At 41.3% G+C, this 22,620-nt stretch overlaps 2 protein-coding genes across 2 annotated transcripts in view; both read left to right on the top strand.

The window, feature by feature from the left end:
* Window positions 1–10,475: 10,475 nt before the first annotated feature.
* On the top strand, window positions 10,476–14,355 carry LOC117348105 (uncharacterized threonine-rich GPI-anchored glycoprotein PJ4664.02-like). The gene is made up of 2 exons (XM_033919805.1): window positions 10,476–14,186; window positions 14,278–14,355. Exons 1-2 carry the CDS (start codon window positions 10,476–10,478, stop codon window positions 14,353–14,355), a joined length of 3,789 nt encoding a protein of 1,262 aa, XP_033775696.1.
* LOC117348498 (taste receptor cell protein 1) overlaps window positions 14,325–22,620 on the top strand; it is a 47,059-nt gene continuing 38,763 nt past the window's right edge. The window contains exons 1-2 of the mRNA XM_033920714.1: window positions 14,325–14,630; window positions 16,287–16,348. Of these exons, the coding sequence (XP_033776605.1) occupies window positions 14,379–14,630; window positions 16,287–16,348 (314 nt within the window). The 5' untranslated portion in view covers window positions 14,325–14,378. The remainder of the gene's footprint in view (window positions 14,631–16,286; window positions 16,349–22,620) is intronic.

Raw genomic sequence — 22,620 nt, 5'->3', positions numbered from 1 at the left:
TGGACGGCGCTCGTCGGCTGCGCTATCTGCTTCTTTTGGAACACGAGTATGCCGAGGAGAGGTTAGTAAAAACTACAGTTCTCGCATTGCATTTTTTACGATGACAATGCTTTGCGGTAGGCACTTTCGGAGCCCGCCAATGATGTCCGCGATTAAACCCCGCCCCATTTCTACGCAGCGCAGTCCTAAAGAGCTAGCGCATGCGTTATGTGCTTCAAAACCACGCACGCGCGTCGATCGATGTTACAGCGAGACGTGTGCGCGAATGGGGGGGCGTGTGTACGATTTTGATCATTTGCCTGGACAAGCTTTACTGAATCGATCGGCCAGAATGACTTGGAAACGGCTAGGACACGAATCGGAGCGATTTGTGGACTTTCGTGAATCTAGCCCTTTATTGGGTATTTTGCCATACAATTAGAACATACAGGGAAGGGTTTGCAGGATTCAGGGATGCTGTGATCTTGAAGCTAGGAATAGCTCAGTGTAAAGTACTGCCAAAGTCTTATCAAGCCGATTTCAGCATATCTGCTCCACAAGTGGCTCTGGGGAGTCCCTGCTAGGGATCACCCATAGAAATCTGAATTCCTGCAACTTTTTAGCCAACTTTTTAACCAGTAGCACCAACACCACTCCTATATGGGTTTTTTTCCCCAGTAAAATGCCCATCCCCCCCCCCCCCCCGATTCATTGTGTCCAATATCGAGGTTAATAATGAGCCCTTTTGCTGCCTGCCTTGTACACAGCCTCTCGGGTGCCTTGAGGCAAAAATGCAAGTGTCGCATCCGAGCTGTGAATTAAGGGACTCTCGGCTGTAAAACGGATGATTAAAATAATAATAATAACAGCTTATATACCGCAATACCGTGAAGTTCTATGCGGTTTACAAAAGATTAAGCAAAGGTACAAATTGACTGACTTCAAGAGGGGAAGAGGAAAGAGAAGTAATTAGACAGTAAAACGCATGTCACTCTTCCCAATATATTCATAGGCGACTTCTTTACCTACTACACTTTTCTAAGACACAAATCCACATATTTTGCACGGCTCCAGCTTGTTTGCTTTTTTGTGTTTGCAAAGTGAAGGGTGTTACTATCAGTCCACTCATAAGCGTTTTTATTTTTTCACCGCATTTAGTGCCTCTTATAATAATAATAATAATAACTTTATTTTTATATATCGCAATACCACAAACAGTTCAGAGCGGTTTACAGAGGAAGAGACTGTATACAGACAATGATATTACAAAAAACTTTCAAAATTACATGAGCATGGTAAGATTAATCAATTTTTCCTGGAAGTGTTTTAGAAGTACATCATGGTAGAGATGGAGTCAGAGAAATTTGTCAAAAAAAATAAGTTTTGATTGACTTCCTAAAAGTTTGGTATGAAAGAGCGTTTGAGATAAAGTTGGTTAAACATTTATTCCATTTGCCTGCTTGGAATGATAATGTTCTATCCAGGAATCTCTTGCAGACACAATTATGAAAGTACAGTCTGCTTTGGCAGTAGTTCAGCTACAAAAGGTGAACTATAAAGCTTGATTCAAATTGACATATTTTAAGGATACTCATATCCAGGGCACTTTAAGATGAACTGTAGGGGGTAAATAAGGCTGTTAGCACATCTCTTCCCAGTGGAATAGCGTCGGGTGCAATTAGTCATGATAACATAGGCGCTCCATTTGATTAATGGTGGTGAAGAGAAACGCAGCCTCACGACTTTGCATCTATTTTGCCTCGGTTAATTCTCCTCGCCTGGTCTTTTGAGTTCAGAAGTGTCACGTGCTGTTGTTATGATACAGAGAATTAGGTCAATCAATGAGCAACAGGTGGTACCTTTTTCTGGGATTAATTTACTGCATTTGCGAGTAGCTTCTGTAAACTGCACCCTCTTCAGGTACCCTTAAAACAAAAGGGCACCTGAATATGCAAAGAAACCACAAGCCAGCATTACAATGGAGGTGTAAAGTGAAGGGGGAGGAGAGGGACATTAGCAAGGTTCTCACCAACCTGGTTACCAAACAGTTAATTTACTGACAGTTATTACCTGGATGGTGTAATTTCTTTGCATTATTGTATGCATTTATAAGCTGACATGAACTTTAAAAAAAAAATTGTACTAAGTGAGAAGAAATTGGCATGTCCATATTCCTAAAATATGTTATATCCATAAAAATGTTGGTTCGGTGTGCCTTCACTCCTGTACATTTCTGCAGTGTTCACATAAAGAAAATGTTTCCCCCACAGTATTTCAGAACAGTTGTTTCAAGGCATGCCCAACTATAAATCTGCGCAGAAAGCTCGGAGGGCTTTAGCATGGCAAAGTGTGTGGCAGATTGTATTTAGATGTAGTCAAATGTACCGTATGTTAATGGCGTTGTTTGCTATGCCTTCCCAATGCTACGAGAACAGCACACAAACCTTGCTCGTACTGCTGGAAAAAAATAACGCCAGCTAGGAACAGGCGCAGGAAGGTTTGGAGAGAGGATTTCTTTTGGAAGTGGAAGAAAGTACCAGAATTGAGAAATAAAAGTGTAAGTCCAACCAAACCTGAAAGTGAAAGTACACATTGATGCCTGTTTTCTGTGCTTAAATATAAGCTTTCCAAGTAAAAAAAAAAAAAATTGAAAAGCTTATATTTAAATGCACAGATGAGTGGCGTCGATGTGTGCTTCATAGTCGGGATTGCCTGGCGCACTTGCACAAGAATTACACTTAACCGCAAAACTCTTTTGGTTTCTTATTCATATAACCAGATCTTAATTTATACCCCTGGGTGGCCTGATGCCCTAAGAAATTTGTCTGGAAGCATAAGGACCGGCAAGCTATATTGATTTTTTACATTTCGCCAATCAGGGAACCCCTTCTGAATGGCTTGCTTCAACTGCAACCACTTATAAATTTGAGACTTTGAAATACCGAATGATTGTTGCAGTCGTGAAAAATCAAGCATTTTCCCATCTAGTGTACGTATACCTGCCTGCATCCAATGCTTCCAGAAGACCTTAGACTCGCCAATTAGAATCTTGGAGTTCAGCCATAAGGATTGACACGTGGATTTTTCTACTGGAATATCTGTTAAGTTGTTAATAAATTTCAAGGTTTTCCAGGTGTCAAATAAAATACTATTGTCCTTAACATAGCTGGTCAACTTGATACTCAACACATGAAACAACCGTAATGGGGACATAAGTTGCCACTCTAAGTAGAACCAATCAGGAAGGATTCAATACATACCAGTATATAGCTTAAAGAACTTTAATAGCTCTCATTTTTAATTTTTTTGTTGGTTTTGCAATTTTATCATTTCAGTTATAATGTGCCGTGAAAAACATTTGCTCCGTATAGTGTGCTACGGAAAACATGTAATCCATTTAGTGTGCCGGAGCTAAAAAAAAGTATGAGAGACACTGGTATAAACCCTAGCTGTTTAGGTAATTTTCTTTGAGACTTTACCTCCCTTTTTAATGGACTGATGAGCACTATTTGATTTCTAAGATTTATGAAACTTTCCCATATTAATAGTGCTAATTTTGTGCTTTGCTTTACTTATTAAGGGAATGAGGACTTGTACACTGCCTTTTTGTGGCTTTGGCATTTCAAAGCAGTGGGCCCTGGAAGATTAAGTGACTTGCCCAGGGTCACAAGGAGCAGCACTGGGATTTGACCTTGCAATCTCTGGGGGCACAGCCCTTCCTCACTGAGTTGAGGATATCCCCATAAATGTCTATAGGTGCAAGGAAGGCGTAATGAGTGTGGGTTCTGTGGACAGCAGTGTGTGAGTGGTGAGGATTGCATGGGAATCCCAAAATAGCTAGATTGCCTGCACATTTATTAAGTGAATTCTTGTGAATTATTCTTTAAAATGCAAAAAAAGAAAACCAAAGACTAGATACTACTAATTAGTGGTATTAAGCAGGGCTAAATTGTCCATTTTCTCAATCGTGGAGTACTCCATGGATTTGTACTGGGATCAGTGGAAAAATAGCTTGTTCAACTAATCATACAACATGTAACTTGATATAAACAAACTGACAAGCAGCTAATAAATGTGTTTACCAAGACCTCAAACACCCGAGACACTACTTGAACTGATTTAGTGTCTTTACTGGGGGTGACGTATTCATCATTGGTCTTGTTTAATTTTTTTAATGCAGACTATGATACCATATTGTATCTATAAGGTGCTGTATATAAAAATGAATAATTTAGAAGAGCACTTAGTTTGTGGCCCGACGGCTACCCAGCCGTTTCACTGGTGAGTTTCCTCAGGGGCAAAAGCTCTTCTTATCAGTGTTATTTTATACACTGTTGTTAAGTCCCTTTACTGCACCTCTGCTGTTAGCATAAGAACATAAGAAACGCCTTCACCAGATCAGACCTAGGTCCATTTGTACTGCGTCCAATATTGGTCGCCGTATCTTAAGAAGGATATGGCGTTAGTCGAGAGGGTTCAAAGGAGAGCAACACGTCTGATAAAAGGTATGGAAAACCTTTCATACACTGAGAGATTGGAGAAACTGGGTCTCTTTTCCCTGGAGAAGAGAAGACTTAGAGGAGATATGATAGAGACTTACAAGATCATGAAGGGCATAGAGAGAGTAGAGAGGGACAGATTCTTCAAACTTTCGAAAAATAAAAGAACAAGAGGGCATTCAGAAAAGTTGAAAGGGGACAGATTCAAAACGAATGCTAGGAAATTCTTCTTTACCCAACGTGTGGTGGATACCTGGAATGCACTTCCAGAGGACGTTATAGGGCAGAGTACGGTACTGGGGTTCAAGAAAGGATTGGACAAATTCCTACTGGAAATGGGGATAGAGGGGTATAGATAGAAGATTACTGCACAGGTCCTGGACCTGTTGGGCCGCCGCGTGAGCGGACTGCTGGGCACGATGGACCTCGGGTCTGACCCAGCAGAGGCATTTCTTATGTTCTTATGTAGTCCGGCGATCCGCACACGCGGAAGCCCAGTTAGGTACTCCCTGTAGGAGACCCGGATTTCCCGTATCCCTCGATATGATTTGCAAGAAGGTGTGCATCCAACTTGCGCTTGAAACCCAGAACAGTAGTCTCCGCCACAACCTCCTCCGGGATTGCATTCCAAGCGCCCACCACTCGCTGTGTGAAACAGAACTTCCTGCCACTCAGTTTCAGGCTATGTCCTCTTGTCCGTGTCACATCTGAAAATGTCAGTAATGCTGCTTCCTGGTCTATTTTGTCAAATCCTTTTAATATTTTAAAAGTCTCTGTCAAATCCCCTCGCAGTCTTCTCTTTTTGAGGGTGAACAGACCCAGTTTTCTGAGGCGTTCTTTGAAAAAAAGAGAAGACTGCGAGGGGATTTGGAAAGGGGAGCAAATGATCTGGAAAGGGGAGCAAAGAGTGAGGTGATCAGATCTGCAGGGGACACAAAATTATTTAAACCTGCTAAATCGCAAGAAGATTGTGAGAAATCAGAAGACGACTTTGTGAGACTATATGAAAGTGGTTGAGCCTTATCATGTAATTAACATTTGAAAATAAGATAAGAAGGCTTGGCAAGCAGGAGATATTAATTAGAGTGGACCATTACATGTCATCTCCTTCGTATTCTAGAGAGGAGGATCCTTTAACTATTAGTAAATGGGCTTAGTGTGAGCTAATGCAGGATTTTCCCGTGTGCCATGCCAGTTTCTAGCATGGCTATAAATTTAACCTTTTTCCATTATATCTTTGTCTGGCTGTGTGGTAGTGTTGTCATTAGCACGTGGCCACTGAAAAAAAAATTAGCATGGGAGCCCTTACCACCCTCCTTCTTTAAAGGCACTAAAAGCTGTCATGTTAAGTCAGCATTATTCAGTTCGCTTGCTGATGTCAGATCACTAAGGACTCCTTTTACTAAGCTGTGGTAGCGTTTTTACAATGCGCTAACCCCTGCGCTACGCAGAAAAACTAACGCCAGCTCAATGGAGGCGTTAGCGCCTAGCGCAGCTTAGTAAAAGGAGCCCTAACTAAATAGCGCTTTCATTCCCATTCTCTGCCCCTTGACATGCACCCGCAATGGTGAAGGGGTAGACCACTCCAGACGCCATCTTGGCGGGGGCGCCGGCATCTCTCTCCTCGCACCCACCCATCTCTTTACATCTTTGCCAGCAGAGAGCAGCATCTCTTACCTGCTGCTCATGCAGGCCTCAGCTTTCCTTCTGACATCACTTCCTAGCTGTGGAGCCAGGAAGTGACCTCAGAGGGAGAGAGGAAACTGGCAAGAGCAGCAGGTAGGTGATGCTGCTCACTGCCAGTGAAGATTTGAAGAGATTGGTGGGTGGAGAGGAGAGGTGCTGGTCTCACCAAAAGGAATGTGGGGAGAGGGGGGGGAGAATGCCTGGGGGGGGGGCATAAAACAGTGCGGAGGGACTCATAGTGCAGCAGTACCAACCTGGGCATCTCTTTTCCTCAATATGCCTCTATACCACCTCTCAAAATTTTTTTTAAAAACTCAAACACTACATTCAATGGCTTAGTAAGGGGGGGTAGGGGATGGACTGCCCCAGGCACTGTCTTGGTGGGGGCACTGATACCTCTCCGTGCCCCCCCCCCACGCCATGTTCGCAACCTCCCTTCTCCCCATTTACCTCTTTAAATCTTTGCCAATGCGAGCAACTTCTCCCTCCTCTGCTCATGCCGGTCTGACTCCCCTCTGAAATCACTTCCTGGTTGTGGAGCCAGGAAGTGATGTCAGAGGGAAAGCCAACACTGGCACAAGCAGCAGGCTGGAGAAGCTGCTCGTGCTGGTGAAGATTTAAAGAGGTATAGGGGGAAGGGAGGGCTCGAGTGTGGCGTGGGGGAGGAGGGGCGGAGAGGAGGGCACAGAGGGTGCCACCACCCCAGGCACCTCCTACCTTCGCTATGCCACTGACTACACAGTTAGCAAATGGCAACTAATGAAAGACACCTTAACCTTTCCTGCATTAGGCTATTTTTTCCTGTGTTAAACGTGTGTTAGTACTTAACGTGGTTAAGTAAAAGAGCCTCCTAATATGATAAATTGTTAGATGGAAGGTAGAAGGGCATATCTCAGCATCATTTATATAATCAAGGGTATATGGTTTCTAAGTAATGAATGTATACAGAGAAGTATGCTGATATCTGGTAGATATCTTTTTATATAAAATATGATTTGCTTAAACTCTATTTGATGGTATTCTTTGGTGTCTTTGGAAATGAGACCTAGTTAACCAAACAGCAATAATCATTGAGAAACGTGGTTCCTTGTAGGTTTTTTGCTGATTGAAGGCTGAGAGGACACACTGAGAATGAACCAGCTCAAACTGAATACTGTTGTCATTTTACTGGCAGGTATGGTAATCCGATAAATACATTAATCTGCTCTTTTTATTCCCTTGCCTCTGTCCCTGGGCTTTGTTCAGCATTCCTAGAAATTGCAGTATTTGTTCCCATATCTAAGATGGCTAAGCTTAAAGAAAGCTTACACTGAAAGTTTGAAATTGCCAGGTTTAGAGGTCTACTTTCTGCATGGTGTAATAAGAACAGATTCTCTTTAAGAAATAAGAACATAAGAAGTTGCCTCCGCTGGGGCAGACCAGAGGTCCATCCTGCCCAGCAGTCCGCTCCCGCGGCGGCCCATCAGGCCCACTGCCTGAACAGTGGTCTCTGACTAATTTTATAATTTACCTCTAATCCTGTCCCTATAACCTTACCTCTACTCCTATCTGTACCCCTCAATCCCTTTGTCCTCTAGGTACCTGTCCAGACCTTCTTTGAAGCCCTGTAGCGTACTTCTGCCTATCGCATCCTCCGGCAGCGCGTTCCATGTATCCACCACCCTCTGGGTGAAAAAGAACTTCCTGGCGTTTGTTCTAAACCTTTCCCCTTTCAATTTCTCCGAGTGCCCCCTTGTACTTGTGGTTCCCCTTAGTTTGAAAAATCTGTCCCTGTCCACTTTTTCTATGCCCTTCATGATCTTGAAGGTTTCTATCATGTCTCCCCTGAGTCGTCGCTTTTCCAGGGAGAAAAGCCCCAGCTTTTTCAATCTGTCAGTATATGAGAGGTCCCTCATACCCTTTATTAGCTTAGTTGCTCTTCTCTGGACTCTCTCAAGTACTGCCATGTCTCTATTAAAGGGTGTTAAGCCTGTATATGCACTTAGCGTGTGTGAAAATGCATACCAAAAAGTGTGTTGGCACATTTTGTGGTAAGTAATTTGTCTGTGTGCAATAAGCGGGCAGTATTTTTTAAAAAGTCATTTTCTAGAGCAGGTGTATCAGGGAGAGAGAATGGGCATGAACATGCTATCACATTAGTGCATTCTGCTTACCATGTGCTAACTGGTTAGTATGTCCATAATGCAGGAGCCCTCATCATCTCCTAAGCCTTCGAGAAATGAGTTTAGTGCAAGGAAAAGTCTTGCATTAACATGCATTAAGCCCATTTTGCTTGTGCACTTTAGTAGACATACCCCTGAGAGTTTTCAGAATATTATTCTTAATTTTCTGGCGAATGAGAAGGAGCGGGTTGCCAGGTGCATTGGAAAAAAAAGGCTAATATCTCTTTTCAACATCCATTATTTGTGAAGATGCAAATTAGCTATTTTAATCAATATTGCATTCAATTTTGTACTTAGGCATGAGGGAGCGGGCATCCCTCCTGTCGATTTTTGGTGGGGATGGGAGTGGGAGGGAGGGAAGGCGAAGAGTGGAACTTGGGATCTCCTGCAGGTTCAGCTGATCATGACAGGGGAATCCCCAATCAGATGATTGGCAGGACTCCCTGAAGCCATGATCAGCTGATGGAAGGCTGCAAACTATTGTCATATGATCCCCCAGCAAAGATAGGCATCAGAAATGTAGGCCAGGTGTTTTCCGGGCCTACATTTCTGGCACCTCTTTTTGCATGAATCGTGCCTACTTAGGTGCTTTAGGCTACCTAACACCACTTCTGGCGCTGGCCGTGCCTACTTTGGCATTTGGCGGTCTACAGTGCCGAAGTAGGTGCAAATCTGGTGCCGTTTATTTAATCGCCGGTAGGCACCTCAACCTTGCCATTTTTTTTGCTATTTCTAACAGCATTTTTCAATTAATGTAGGTATCCGTAGGGCGCTGGTTTTAGAATTTTCCCAATGTCATCACGTGCCATACGCAGACTTCCTCCCTGCTCAATGTGATTTGAGGAGGCTTTTGAAAACACGGACAAAGTGCTGGGTTTTGAAAAGCCGTCCGGGCCCCCGACATGTCCTCAAAAGGAGGACATGTCCAGTGAAATCCGGATGTCTGATACTCTAAGTATGTGGAACTCAAAAGGGGGCATAGGCAGGGGAGAAGCATGGGCGGGTAATGAGCATTCCTAAATGTTTGGGGCACTGTTACAGAATATGCCCGATCCATTCTCAACTTAGGTACAGGTATTTAGGCCTGGTTTTCACTGGCATAAATGGTCGTGTCTAAATGATATTCATGCGCACAGGCGCTACACGTGATTCTAAAAACCGTGCCTAACTTCAGAGGCGTTTTACAGAATCACGCTAACTGCTATCCTTTTTGGCACAGATTTTTTTTTTTTAGGAATCATATATAGAATATGACCCATTCTTCTCCCCACAACAAGAAAATTGACCCTGATCCCTCCACAAAAGGAACACGACCAAAAAACAAAAGAATTGTGAAGAGTTGATTTCCAAGAGGAAGGCTTTAATTAAACAAATAGATAATCCACATAAAAATGTCTAGGGTCTGAACCTCTGAGAACATGTGGACCCAACACGGGCCGTGTTTCGACACTATAGTCTTCTTCAGTGCAGAGGTTTATGCTTATTATTTAATCCACAAGCCTGCATTTAGGACCAATAGGGACCCCTGAAGATAGTGTCGAAACACGGACCATGTTGGGTCCACATGTTCTCAGAGGCTCAGGCCCTAGACATTTTTATGTGGATTATCTACTTGTTTAATTAAAGCCTTCCTCTTGGACATCAACTCTCCACAATTCTTTTGTTGTTTTTTTTTTTCTTTCTTCTCCCCACCCTTATGGGAGTTGCTTGGGCTAAACTTACATCCCGTAACCCTAGAGTCATGTTTTTCATGCTGGTCCTGGAGTATTCCTCTAGCCAGTTTGGTTTTCAGGATATCTGTAATGGATATGCATGAAACAGATTTGCACACACTGCCTCTATTATATATAAATCTATGCCATGCATATTCTTTGTGATATCCTGGAAACTAGACTGCCCTAAAAAACAGGAGAGCCAAGAGAGATGGGATATGATAGAGACTAGAGAATGACACGGGGACAAATTTTTCCCCGTCCCCGCAGGAACTCATAATGGTCCATATCTATTATCATAGCCCAGAGAATAGGTTGCTAACATACCATTCTTTACACTTGCAAGAGCAGAGGCACAGGGAGAGGAGAAAATAAGAGTGAAAAAGGAGGTTTAGGACTGATTCAAGGACAGTAGGCATCCTAGGTAAACAATCTTTATGCAAGGGCATTCTTGTGCTGCTGATCCATCAATTACCTCAGTGTTCATGACCCCCATACAAGACATGCTTGAATCATCATCTGCATCATCAATACCCTCATCTTGTATTCCAGGAGTATTTAGAAGCTTTACAAATTCAACATCACCAAGTGCGGAGAATTCTACAGACTCAGAATTCAGAGCATCTGGGAATACTACAGGGGCCTCACCGTTATCATCATCAGTATTACCTGAAGTTGGAACATCTACAGCTGCTCCTGGTATTACACATTGGACTAATCAGTCATCTTTTACTCCATCATCATTTGCTACCAGTATATCCACTGTTGGCACAGTTGAAGGAAATATTTCTACCCCAGTTGGAGTTACCACATTTACCCCCATCACATCTGTAAATAATGGAACTACTGGCCTTTCTGATATTAATACAACTTCACCACTCTCACCAACTGCAAGTTCATCCATCACAAATTCTCTTAACACATCTTCAATATTCAGCATGCCAACAATCTCTCCAAATTCAACATTACAAAGTGAAGTTACGTCTATTGGACCTCACACAGCCACTTCAGCATTCATAGAATCTGTAAACACTACTGGTGGATCGTCCATAGCACTGTCATCGTCAATGCTACCCGAAAGTGGTACATCTACCAGTGTTCCTAGCATAACAACATGGAATAATCAATCATCTTCTACTCATTCATCATTTACTACTGACATATCCAGTGTTGGCACAGATCCCTCAACTGAAGGAAATATTTCTACCCCATTTGGACTTACCACATATACCCCCATCACATCTATTAATAATGCAACTTCTGGCCCTTCTGTTCTTAATACAACTTCAACATTGTCACCAACTGCAAGTTCACCAATCACACATGTAGCTTTTAATACTACTCTCTTAAACAATAGTTCAATCATAGCTGAATCGACAGCTACTGGATCATTTCCAGTTATGACCTCTGATTCTACAAATTCTCATAACACATCTTCAATATTCAGCATGACAACAGTCTCTCCAAATTCAACATTACAAAGTGAAGTTACTTCTATTGGACCTCACACAACCACTTCAGCATTCATAGAATCTGTAAACACTACTGGTGGATCATCCATAGCACCGTCATCGTCAATGCTACCTGAAAGTGGTACATCTACCAGTGTTCCTAGCATAACAGCATGGAATAATCAATCATCTTCTACTCATTCATCATTTACTACTGACATATCCAGTGTTGGCACAGATCCCTCAACTGAAGGAAATATTTCTACCCCATTTGGACTTACCACATATACCCCCATCACATCTATTAATAATGCAACCTCTGGCCCTTCTGTTCTTAATACAACTTCAACACTGTCACCAACTGCAAGTTCACCCATCACACATGTAGCTTTTAATACTACTCTCTTAAACAATGGTTCAGTCATAGCTGAATCGACAACTACAGGATCATCTCCATTTATGACCACTGATTCTACAGATTCTCATAACACATCTTCAATATTCAGCATGCCAACAGTCTCTCCAAATTCAACATTACAAAGTGAAGTTACTTCTATTGGACCTCACACAGCCACTTCAGCATTCATAGAATCTGTAAACACTACTGATGGATCATCCATAGCACCGTCATCGTCAATGATACCTGAAAGTGGTACATCTACCAGTGTTCCTAGCATAACAGCATGGAATGATCAATCATCTTCTACTCATTCATCATTTACAACTGACATATCCAGTGTTGGCACAGATCCCTCAACTGAAGGAAATATTTCTACTCCTTTTGGACTTACCACATATACCCCCATCACATCTGTTAATAATGCAACTTCTGGCCCTTCTGTTGTTAATACAACTTCAATACTGTCACCAACTGCAAGTTCACCCATCACACATGTAGCTTTTAATACTACTCTCTTAAACAATGGTTCAGTCATAGCTGAATCGACAACTACAGGATCATCTCCATTTATGACCACTGATTCTACAGATTCTCATAACACATCTTCAATATTCAGCATGCCAACAGTCTCTCCATATTCAACATTACAAAGTGAAGTTACTTCTATTGGACCTCACACATCCACTTCAGCATTCATAGAATCTGTAAACACTACTGGTGGATCATCCATAGCACCGTCATCGTCAATGCAACCCGAAAGTGATACATCTACCAGTGTTCCTAGCATAACAGCATGGAATAATCAATCATCTTCTACTCATTCATCATTTACTACTGACATATCTAGTGTTGGCACAGATCCCTCAACTGAAGGAAATATTTCTACCCCATTTGGACTTACCACATATACCCCCATCACATCTGTAAATAATGCAACTTCTGGCCCTTCTGTTGTTAATACAACTTCAACAATGTCACCAACTGCAAGTTCACCCATCACACATGTAGCTTTTAATACTACTCTCTTAAACAATGGTTCAGTCATAGCTGAGTCGACAACTACTGAATCATCTCCAGTTATGACCACTGATTCTACAAATTCTCATAACACATCTTCAATATTCAGCATGACAACAGTCTCTCCATATTCAACATTACAAAGTGAAGTTACTTCTATTGGACCTCACACAGCCACTTCAGCATTCATAGAATCTGTAAACACTACTGGTGGATCATCCATAGCACCGTCATCGTCAATGCAACCCGAAAGTGATACATCTACCAGTGTTCCTAGCATAACAGCATGGAATAATCAATCATCTTCTACTCATTCATCATTTACTACTGACATATCTAGTGTTGGCACAGATCCCTCAACTGAAGGAAATATTTCTACCCCATTTGGACTTACCACATATACCCCCATCACATCTGTAAATAATGCAACTTCTGGCCCTTCTGTTGTTAATACAACTTCAACACTGTCACCAACTGCAAGTTCACCCATCACACATGTAGCTTTTAATACTACTCTCTTAAACAATGGTTCAGTCATAGCTGAGTCGACAACTACTGGATCATCTCCAGTTATGACCACTGATTCTACAAATTCTCATAACACATCTTCAATATTCAGCATGACAACAGTCTCTCCATATTCAACATTACAAAGTGAAGTTACTTCTATTGGACCTCACACAGCCACTTCAGCATTCATAGAATCTGTAAACACTACTGGTGGATCATCCATAGCACCGTCATCGTCAATGCTACCCAAAAGTGGTACATCTACCAGTGTTCCTAGCATAACAGCATGGAATAATCAATCATCTTCTACTCATTCATCATTTACAACTGACATATCCAGTGTTGGCACAGATCCCTCAACTGAAGGAAATATTTCTACCCCATTTGGACTTACCACATATACCCCCATCACATCTGTTAATAATGCAACTTCTGGCCCTTCTGTTCTTAATACAACTTCAACACTGTCACCAATTTCAAGTTCACCCATCACACATGTAGCTTTTAATACTACTCTCTTAAACAATGGTTCAGTCACTGGATCTTCTTCAGGTCTGACCACTGTTTCCACAAATTCTCTGAATACATCTTCCACTTTCACCTTTACTACAAGCTCTCCAAATTCAACATATCCAAGTGGATTGAGTTCAGCTGGAACTCAAACACCCTCATCGGTATTCACAGCATCTGTGAATAGTACCACTGAATCATCCATAGCAACTTCATCTTCACCGTCAACTGAATTTGTGGCAACTACAGTTGTTCCTAGTGTAACCTCCTGGAGGAATCAATCGTCATCTACTCAATCATCACTTTCTACTGTAACAGCATCATCAAGTGCAGGGGATGTTTCTTCCTCAGCTATTCCTAGCACTTCTGTTTCTGTTCCAAATGCAAAGAATGGAACTTCTGCTCCTTATATTGCCACAACCTCATTAAATATTTCAGCAGGAACACAGACCATGGCACCAGCTTCTGCTTTGCCAACTACCCCCACAAACTCCATCAACGCATCCTATGCATCTACTTCTGCTACCAGTTCTTCTGCTTCACCAGTTTCCCAGTCACCACCATCAACTGTTACTCAAATAGTTCCCATTGCCCCTGTTTCTCAGCCCTTGAAATTCAGAGTTACAAATGAGCCATTTACTGATCAGCTGGAAAACTCATCTTCAAGTGAATTCATTAACCTGAAGAAAAACTGTGAAAATCAGGTAAGATATGAAAATTGATTCCTAACCTGATTTTATTAAGACTAGATCATTTTCACTGTATTCCAGTCTAAAATTTTCACTTTACTTTCTCAAAATTGCAATCATTGTAGGGGGGGCACTTCTTCATGAAAAGATTTAGAGATCTGGTATCTTTATCTTATATCTGTTGCTCAGTACGAGGGGGTGCTGAAAAGTTCTCAGCCCAACCAACCAACTTCCTAAATTCTGAGCGTTATTTTGCCACTGGAGCTGAAAAAAGTGTTATCACTTCGTTAAGTGCCAGTTTGCAGAAACGGAATTCTATGTTTTTTGACATTGTTTCAGATCATTGAATGAACCATATCCACATCATTCTCGTCTTGGTTGGGCTGAGAACTTTTCTGCACCCCCTCGTATAGAACTGCATATGTGAAGGAGTGTAAATTCATCATTGGACGGATGCCTGTGCTGCAGCCATCCACATTTGATTGGAAATACATTTTTGAATCAGATAATTCTACTTCCAAATTTCTCTGTCTACAAGAGCCACAACCTGTTTAGAATGAATGCAGTGCCCTAACCAGACCTGGACATCCTATATTTTGTTATATTTATTTATAGTGATATATATATATTTAAAATATTACATGCTGAAGCCTGTTTGATCCAGGTTAGTTTTCCTGTGAATTAAAGGCAGCCACTTCCCAATACCACTTCCCAATTCCCCAAAGCAACCTCATCCACTCTTTATCTCCTTTAGAAATTATCTTCTTGCAATACGTTTTTGTAATTCTTTTGTAATCCGCCTTGAATCTCAAGGCAATGGCGGAATAGAAATCTCTCATGTCATGTAATGCAATGTAATTGTGCTTGCTTCTCTCTGTAAATTTATGTTTCCTAAGCTTTATTGTCATGTCTCTATTTAAAAACACCGGAATGGTTTAAACTTTTAGTGATACAGAGGACATGAAGTGTAATTACAATTATTCATTAGCTCTCTTGGCAATGTTAACGTATCTCATCCGGTCTGCTGGTTTTTAAATGGCCAGACCATTATTATTATTCCTGATTTAGGGGTGTATTTATCAACATAGGCTACCGTTAACATGTTTTATTTCACCACTAACTCAGGTACCATTTTCTGCAATGACACCTAACGAACTGGGGTTAACCGTGAAATCACACATCTTAATGGTGGCCCATGTTTAACACTTTCCATCTTAATTCAAGAAAAGGGAAATGGCTCTAGAAATCAAAATCACTGCTATACTGTATGTCATAAAAGTCAAATCTAGGGCAGCCGAGCCATTATGATATCATTGATGAAGTTGGCTGTTAGTCATTGGTGGAATGAGGCATTATGACATCACAATATCAGCTCTGGTTACCAGAGGTCGAAACCTTGTTATACTAAGAGGGGGAGGAAGTTATCAACGTAGGCTATTGTTAAGATATGTTATTTTGCCACTAACTTGTGCAATTTTAGCATAGGTCCCATTTTATACAATGAGACCTAGTTTCCAATAACTGGGGTTAACTGTAAAATAGTCCGCCTTAGTGGTTCTGACTCTTTTTCTCTTCTTTAAATAATTCTCTCGCTCTTAAAAGCATTTTGTTGCACAAGTTGAAATACAGTTTGACCATAGAACTTTAATGTGGTTTTCTTTACATCTTCAGCTTACACCAATATACAGAAACAAATTTTTCAACTTTCATCATGTGAATGTGTATCAGTTTACGTAAGTATGGCACTGTGCTTACTGTTATACCAGTATATCTTGAGTTGGAAGCCTTTGGTGAAAACCCTCGATTTCAGATGAGTGTATTTCTTCACAGCTTTATATATGCTTCATATCTCTACCAACTGCTTACTTATTGCATTCAGCTGCAGTCCTCGCCAACTAATATGGTTAAGTTTGGGATTCGGGCCTTTTATTGCTTGACACATATATATTGAATTTATAAAATAGACTTTGAGAAATCAACAAAAAGAAGATTTTGTATGAATGAAAAACGTGAGAAGTGATAATTATTTATATATGTTTTGGAGTTTTTTATAAACCCGTGATGATGAGTGGAGGGTTGGGCACTTGTGTAGTCCCAACTTCCCTCAATTGAGGTTTATTTTTCTCCTTTTCACCTTTTTGGTTTCGAGTATGTCAGCTATATCTTTGTACATATGGTCTGGATGAATCCCTGTCTATAACTGAATTTCACAATACGTATTTTTAACAGATTTATTACTGTGCTTACTGTACATAGATTATTTTAGCTAATTTTTACATACCTGTATCTACATTTCCACAGATTCAGAGATGTATTGAGACTGTTATGAAAATCCGTGCTAAATTTACTAGTGGTGTTTCGAACAAAATAAAGAGCAGACTGAACAATTAGTTGGGTGAAAAGGAGACTTCGTGTTTAAGACCTTCATTTTCAGTTTAAATTGATTTTCACTCATAAATTCCTACAGGCCAGTGCTCAGAGATTTGCAATCAAATTCTACTACTCACTTAACACAACAAAATTACCATGGCATGCTCAGCAAGAGCATGCAAATTAAGGTCATGTTAAAAATCACAGTATTAATTAGCTGTTCACTATTTTTTTTCTGTCAGTGCCTGAGCACTGACTGGCTTGGGCATTGTCAAGAAAGTTGATGTTTAACAAAAAAAAAAAAAAAAATCATGCCAGGGTGACCCTTACCTTAACCTCCTTCCCTATTAATTAAAAAAAATAAAAGCTTTCCCTGGTCCAATTGCGCACCCCCTGGATATCCCACTCGAACATCAGGTGACTTCCCTGCCTTAAAAAATAAAATCCCTGATGGTCCAGTAAACCCTTCCCTGCCCCCTCACAAAAGGTCCCAGTGGTCCAGTGGACACTGCCCCCCATCCCTCCCCCCCCAATAAAATCCTGATGGTTTAGTGGAAACCTGGGCCTGGTCTGGCTAGACCCCACCCTCACCCAAGTCCACCCTGGTACATCGGGTGACTTCTCTGCCTTAAAAAAATATCCTTGATGGTCCAGTAAACCCTTCCCTGACCCCTCATAAAAGGCCTTGGTGGTCCAATAGAACCTGAATTCCTCACCCCATAAAGTCCTGGTGGTTCAGTGGGAATCCCGGCCTGGTCTGGCTAGACCCTGCCAAAGTCCACCCTGATTTCTTAGCAGTGGCCCTGGCCCACCCCTACCTCACCACTCCTTTTTTTTTCAGTTCAAAGATTTTATTGATTTTTATATACAGCAAGAACAGGAAATATTAACAAGGCAAGCTACAAATAAGCTGCACAAAATAAGGAATCTCAAAATGTTGACGAATACGATATAGCAGATTGAACCACGCCTATTTAACAGGAGAGTGTCAGCACAATCTGCAGCCAACAATTTGCACAGTATTCAAAGCACCAAGAGACACCGGAGCCATACCCCATATAAATGTGAAAGATGAGCCATAATATGATATACGTTCTAATATTGGTAACTATAGACTAGCATAGTAACTGAATGACATCAGTCCATATTACAATGAGTTGACTCCATATTTTGAGGTAGGAGCTTATAGATTTATGCTTTCGGCAATGACGCTTTCTTATTTTACTGTAAGGCAAAGCATATTCCACCAGGTGACGTAATTCACTTTAGATAAATCTTCCCAACAGTGTAAAATGTTTTTAAGAGCCATGAACAGCAATATGTTATTATATAGGGTCATCATAGTCTACTACATACACTGCCTGATCATAATGCAAGATAGCTTAACTTATTGTTGTATCTCACCACTCCTGATCCCGACATACCTTATAAGAAGTGAAGAAAAAGAGAAGAATGCCTACTCCCTCTTTCCTATGGGCAGCATCATCAAAATGGTAGTACCCTGCCTTGCTTGGTGCATCTTGGGATGCACTGGGCAGGGCCTAACTACCAAATAAGGGCACCATCATTTTGATAATGCCACACAGGAGGAGGAAGAGGAGGAAATAGGCATCCTTGTCTCATCCCTCACTTCCTAGAAGGTATGTCGGGGTCAGAGGGTGGGCCAGCGCCACTGCTAAGTCATCAGAATGGACTTCAAGGGGTCTGGCCTCCCATGGACCACCATGGCTTTGTCTATGTTTTGGGGTGGCATTGAGATCCACTGAACCACCAGGTCCATTTGTGAGAGGGCTGGGAGGGGTCCAGCGGATCACTAGGGACTTTATTTTAAGGTTTGAGGGGAGGTGGCATGGGAAGTCCATTCAGGTCAGGGTGGACAGGTTGGTGGGAGAGAAAGGGTGTCATTATATACCCCTTCTCTCAGTCAGTCCTTCTAATGCTGCCCCAGACCTGGCATTTTTTTTTTTATCGGCACTAAATGCACCCAACATTTTTTTAAAGTACTATTGCAGGGTACTAAATGACCATATTTAAAATATGGTCAGCACCCATGTTGAAACCATTAAAGCATTGGGCAGTACCCCAATGTGGGTCCTAATCGCCTTTAGCATGGGCATTAGGTTTTGAGCATTGGCCCACCAGAGTTTTTGCAAAATGAAAATCGGTTCAAACTAATTTCTCAAAATTTATTCAGGAAGAATCAATGAGTAGATCTGGTGAATACATGGTGGGAGGAGTTGGGGCCTACACCTCACTCAGAAGTTTCACCAATATTAAATTATTATCAGGGAGCACAAGTTTGTGTGAGGAAGGCATACAGCAGGGGTGTCAAAGTCCCTTCTCGAGGGCCGCAATCCAGTCGGGTTTTCAGGATTTCCCCAATGAATATGCATGAGATGTGTTTGCATGCACTGCTTTCATTGTATGCTAATAGATCTCATGCATATTCATTGGGGAAATCCTGAAAACCCGACTGGATTGCGGCCCTCGAGGAGGGACTTTGACACCCCTGGTATATATGATAGCAAAGGGCATTAAGACCACTTCAAGGCAGTGTTTGAGGTGTGGAGAGAAATTAGACACCTTACTTTAGGCCTCTTGTACTTGCCCAAACATTCAGCAGTACTGGAGAAAAATCAATACGTATGGTTTATGCTTTTACTGTAATTTAATGAATCACCTTTTCTCAATTTGATAACAATATGATGTACAATAAAATAAAATGGGTGAAAAGAACACCATTGCATTAACGATAGGAAAGAAAGAAGTAAAAGAAGAAGGCAATTCAAGATTTGTTAGGCTAGTGCAGGGGTGGGCAACTCCGGTCCTTGAGGGCCGGAATCCAGTCGGGTTTTCAGGATTTCCCCGATGAATATGCATTGAAAGCAGTGCATGCAAATAGATCTCATGCATATTCATTGGGGAAATCCTGAAAACCCGACTAGATGCCGGCCCTCGAGGACCAGAGTTGTCCACCCCTGGGCTAGTGGATCCCCTTCCCCCCAGATGTTCCCCCTACATTCCAATCATTTCCAAAACTTAAAGCCCTCTTTTTTTTTTTTTTTTAGCATGACCTTTGGTAGTATAGCAGTGTTATCGGTGACCAAAGTCTGAACCTTGAGGCCTGTTCCCTTTGTCTGAGTGTATGATTTTTTCTCTCCTATCAATTTCTCTGGTGTTCTTTACAAATATTTAATTTCATCTTTGTAAACCACCTTGACTCGCACGTTGGACTAGACTGCTGCACATCTTGTAACAGACCGTCTCTTCATATCCTATTCACCTGTACATATAGGCTGCCTTCTATTTTGACACCATCTGTTTATTCCTCTTCTGTATGTATCTCAATTGCATTTGTCTCCTCAGCAACCTATTATGATGTTTTTTGTTGTTGTTTTTTTTAATATTCTTTATTCATTTTGAAAACTTACAGCAAGCGTACAGGAATATATCACTAGTAACAACAATAACACTTGTAATTCTCATATAATTCTACAAACATAAAAATTATATCCCGTCCCAACCACCTTCTTTCAAATATTATAATCAATTATATCATAAATATAATATAATCACATAATATATTGAAATTTCCAGAAAAACTCCCTCCCACCCCCCAATGTGTACATATATTCATCCAAGGAAAATGATGTTTACTCCTTACAATATCGTTCCAATGGCCCCTAGATTTTTATAAAATTATTATAGTTCCCTTTCTGTATTGCAATGTCCTATTATGATGTTTTATTACAACGTTGGTATCATATCTTTGTTATTTGAATGTTCTAATGCATGCCTTTTGGTTGTTTCATTTGTATTGTACTGTGGGAATTGGTAACCTCGTCTCCCTGAAAGGAAAAGGCTGAGAAAGTATTCTCTAGCCCGGAGAGAGGGGAGGGAGTATGGAATTATCTCCCCCTCCTCCCCTCCCCCCCCCCCCGTCCAGAAAACAAAATGAAAGAAGGATATCAGCTGGGATTGCTGCCCAAAGCCAGGAAAGTGCATATGTAAACTTGTAATCAAAACCAAAAAACTTCATTCCTTTAGTCATGCTGCAACCAACACAGCTGTGCACCAAATGAATTTCACAAACGAAAGAAAAAGCCTCAGTAGAGAAGTCATTAATTATAACTTTTTGTGAATTGGGACATTTAAACTTGCTTTTTTTAAATTCCAATCTAAATTTAGTCGGAGTCGGTGCATTGTTTGGCAACTCCGACTCCGACTCCAGGTACCCGAAATTTCCTCCGACTCCGACTCCTCGACTCTGATTCCAACTCCACAGCACTGAATGGAGGGATAAATAATCAAAAACAAAAAACTTCACTCCATTAGTAATGCTACAACCGACTCAGTTGTGCAACAAATGAATTTCACAAACGAAAAAAAAAGCCTCAAATAACGGGAGAGGTGAACCCCACTCTACCACCCAAACATCACAGGCAGAAAAAATTTTCGTTAATGTGAAAACCAACACGGTGAAAAAAAACAAGTGATAGTCCCAAAGATAAAGTCCACCATCTGATGATCGTTTCGTAGTACTACGCCACTGCTTCAGGGCCTCAGTATAAAAAATAGTCCATATAATGGACCAAATATCTGTTCATCCTGTTTCCTCCTCTGTTTCCTCCGCTGTGTTCATTAACAGAGGAGGAAACACGCTGAACAGATATTTGGTCCATTATATGGAGTATTTTTTATACTGAGGCCCTGAAGCAGTGGTGTAGTACCATGAAACGATTGTCGGACTTTATCTTTGGGACTATCACTTGTTTTTTTCACCTTGTTGGTTTTCACGTTAACGAAAGTTTTTTCTGCCTGTGATGTTTGGGTGGTAGAGTGTGGGTTCACCTCTCCCGTTATTTGAGGCTTTTTTTTTCGTTTGTGAAATTCATTTGTTGCACAACTGAGTCGGTTGTAGCATTATTAATGGAGTGAAGTTTTTTGTTTTTGATTATTTATCCCTCCATTCAGTGCTGTGGAGTCGGAATCAGAGTCGAGGAGTCGGAGTCGGAGGAAATTTCGGGTACCTGGAGTCGGAGTCGGAGTTGCCAAACAATGCACCGACTCCGACTAAATTTAGATTGGAATTAAAAAAAAGCAAGTTTAAATGTCCCAATTCACAAAAAGTTATAATTAATGACTTCTCTACTGTAAGAATAAAGACCAATGCATGCAGTGCCTCACGTAACCGCAAAACAAACACGTGCTTCACTATATGGCACGCAACGCACAGTTCGGAGCACCAATACTTATAAATGTATTCTCCCTTGTTGTTTACAACTTATTTCCAACGTTCAACAAGGTTTTCAATACCTCGTTGGTAGAAATCACCTGGTGTAGACTTGAAAAATTCATCCAACCAAGCTCTCCCACCATACGCACAACATCTTTTTACGCGGATGAAGATCTTGTTTCATGCGAGGGGTCGTTTGTTTACCGGAGTCGGGGAGTCGGAGTCGGAGTCAGAAGTACAAAAAACTGAGGAGTCGGAGTCGGAACATTTATCTACCGACTACACAGCCCTGCCTCCATTCCCTATTTTGGATTTTATGTAAACTTGTAACCCATTCTGAGCTCTTCTGGGAGGACGTGATATAAATAAATAAAGATAGGACAGTTTTAACCAAGGAGA

The sequence above is a fragment of the Geotrypetes seraphini genome, chromosome 14, assembly GCF_902459505.1.
Source record: "Geotrypetes seraphini chromosome 14, aGeoSer1.1, whole genome shotgun sequence".
NCBI classification, from domain to species: Eukaryota; Metazoa; Chordata; class Amphibia; order Gymnophiona; family Dermophiidae; genus Geotrypetes; species Geotrypetes seraphini.
Note: the sequence above shows the minus strand (reverse complement) of the source record. Positions and strands in the feature narration are given on the sequence as shown.

Excerpts from the sequence above, each read along its gene's own strand:
- LOC117348105 (XM_033919805.1), top strand. The coding sequence starts at position 10,476 with ATGCAAGGGCATTCTTGTGCTGCTGATCCATCAATTACCTCAGTGTTC. Across the intron at positions 14,187-14,277 it reads CAACTACAGTTGTTCCTAGT|CTATTCCTAGCACTTCTGTT; the intron begins GTAACCTCCTGG and ends TTTCTTCCTCAG.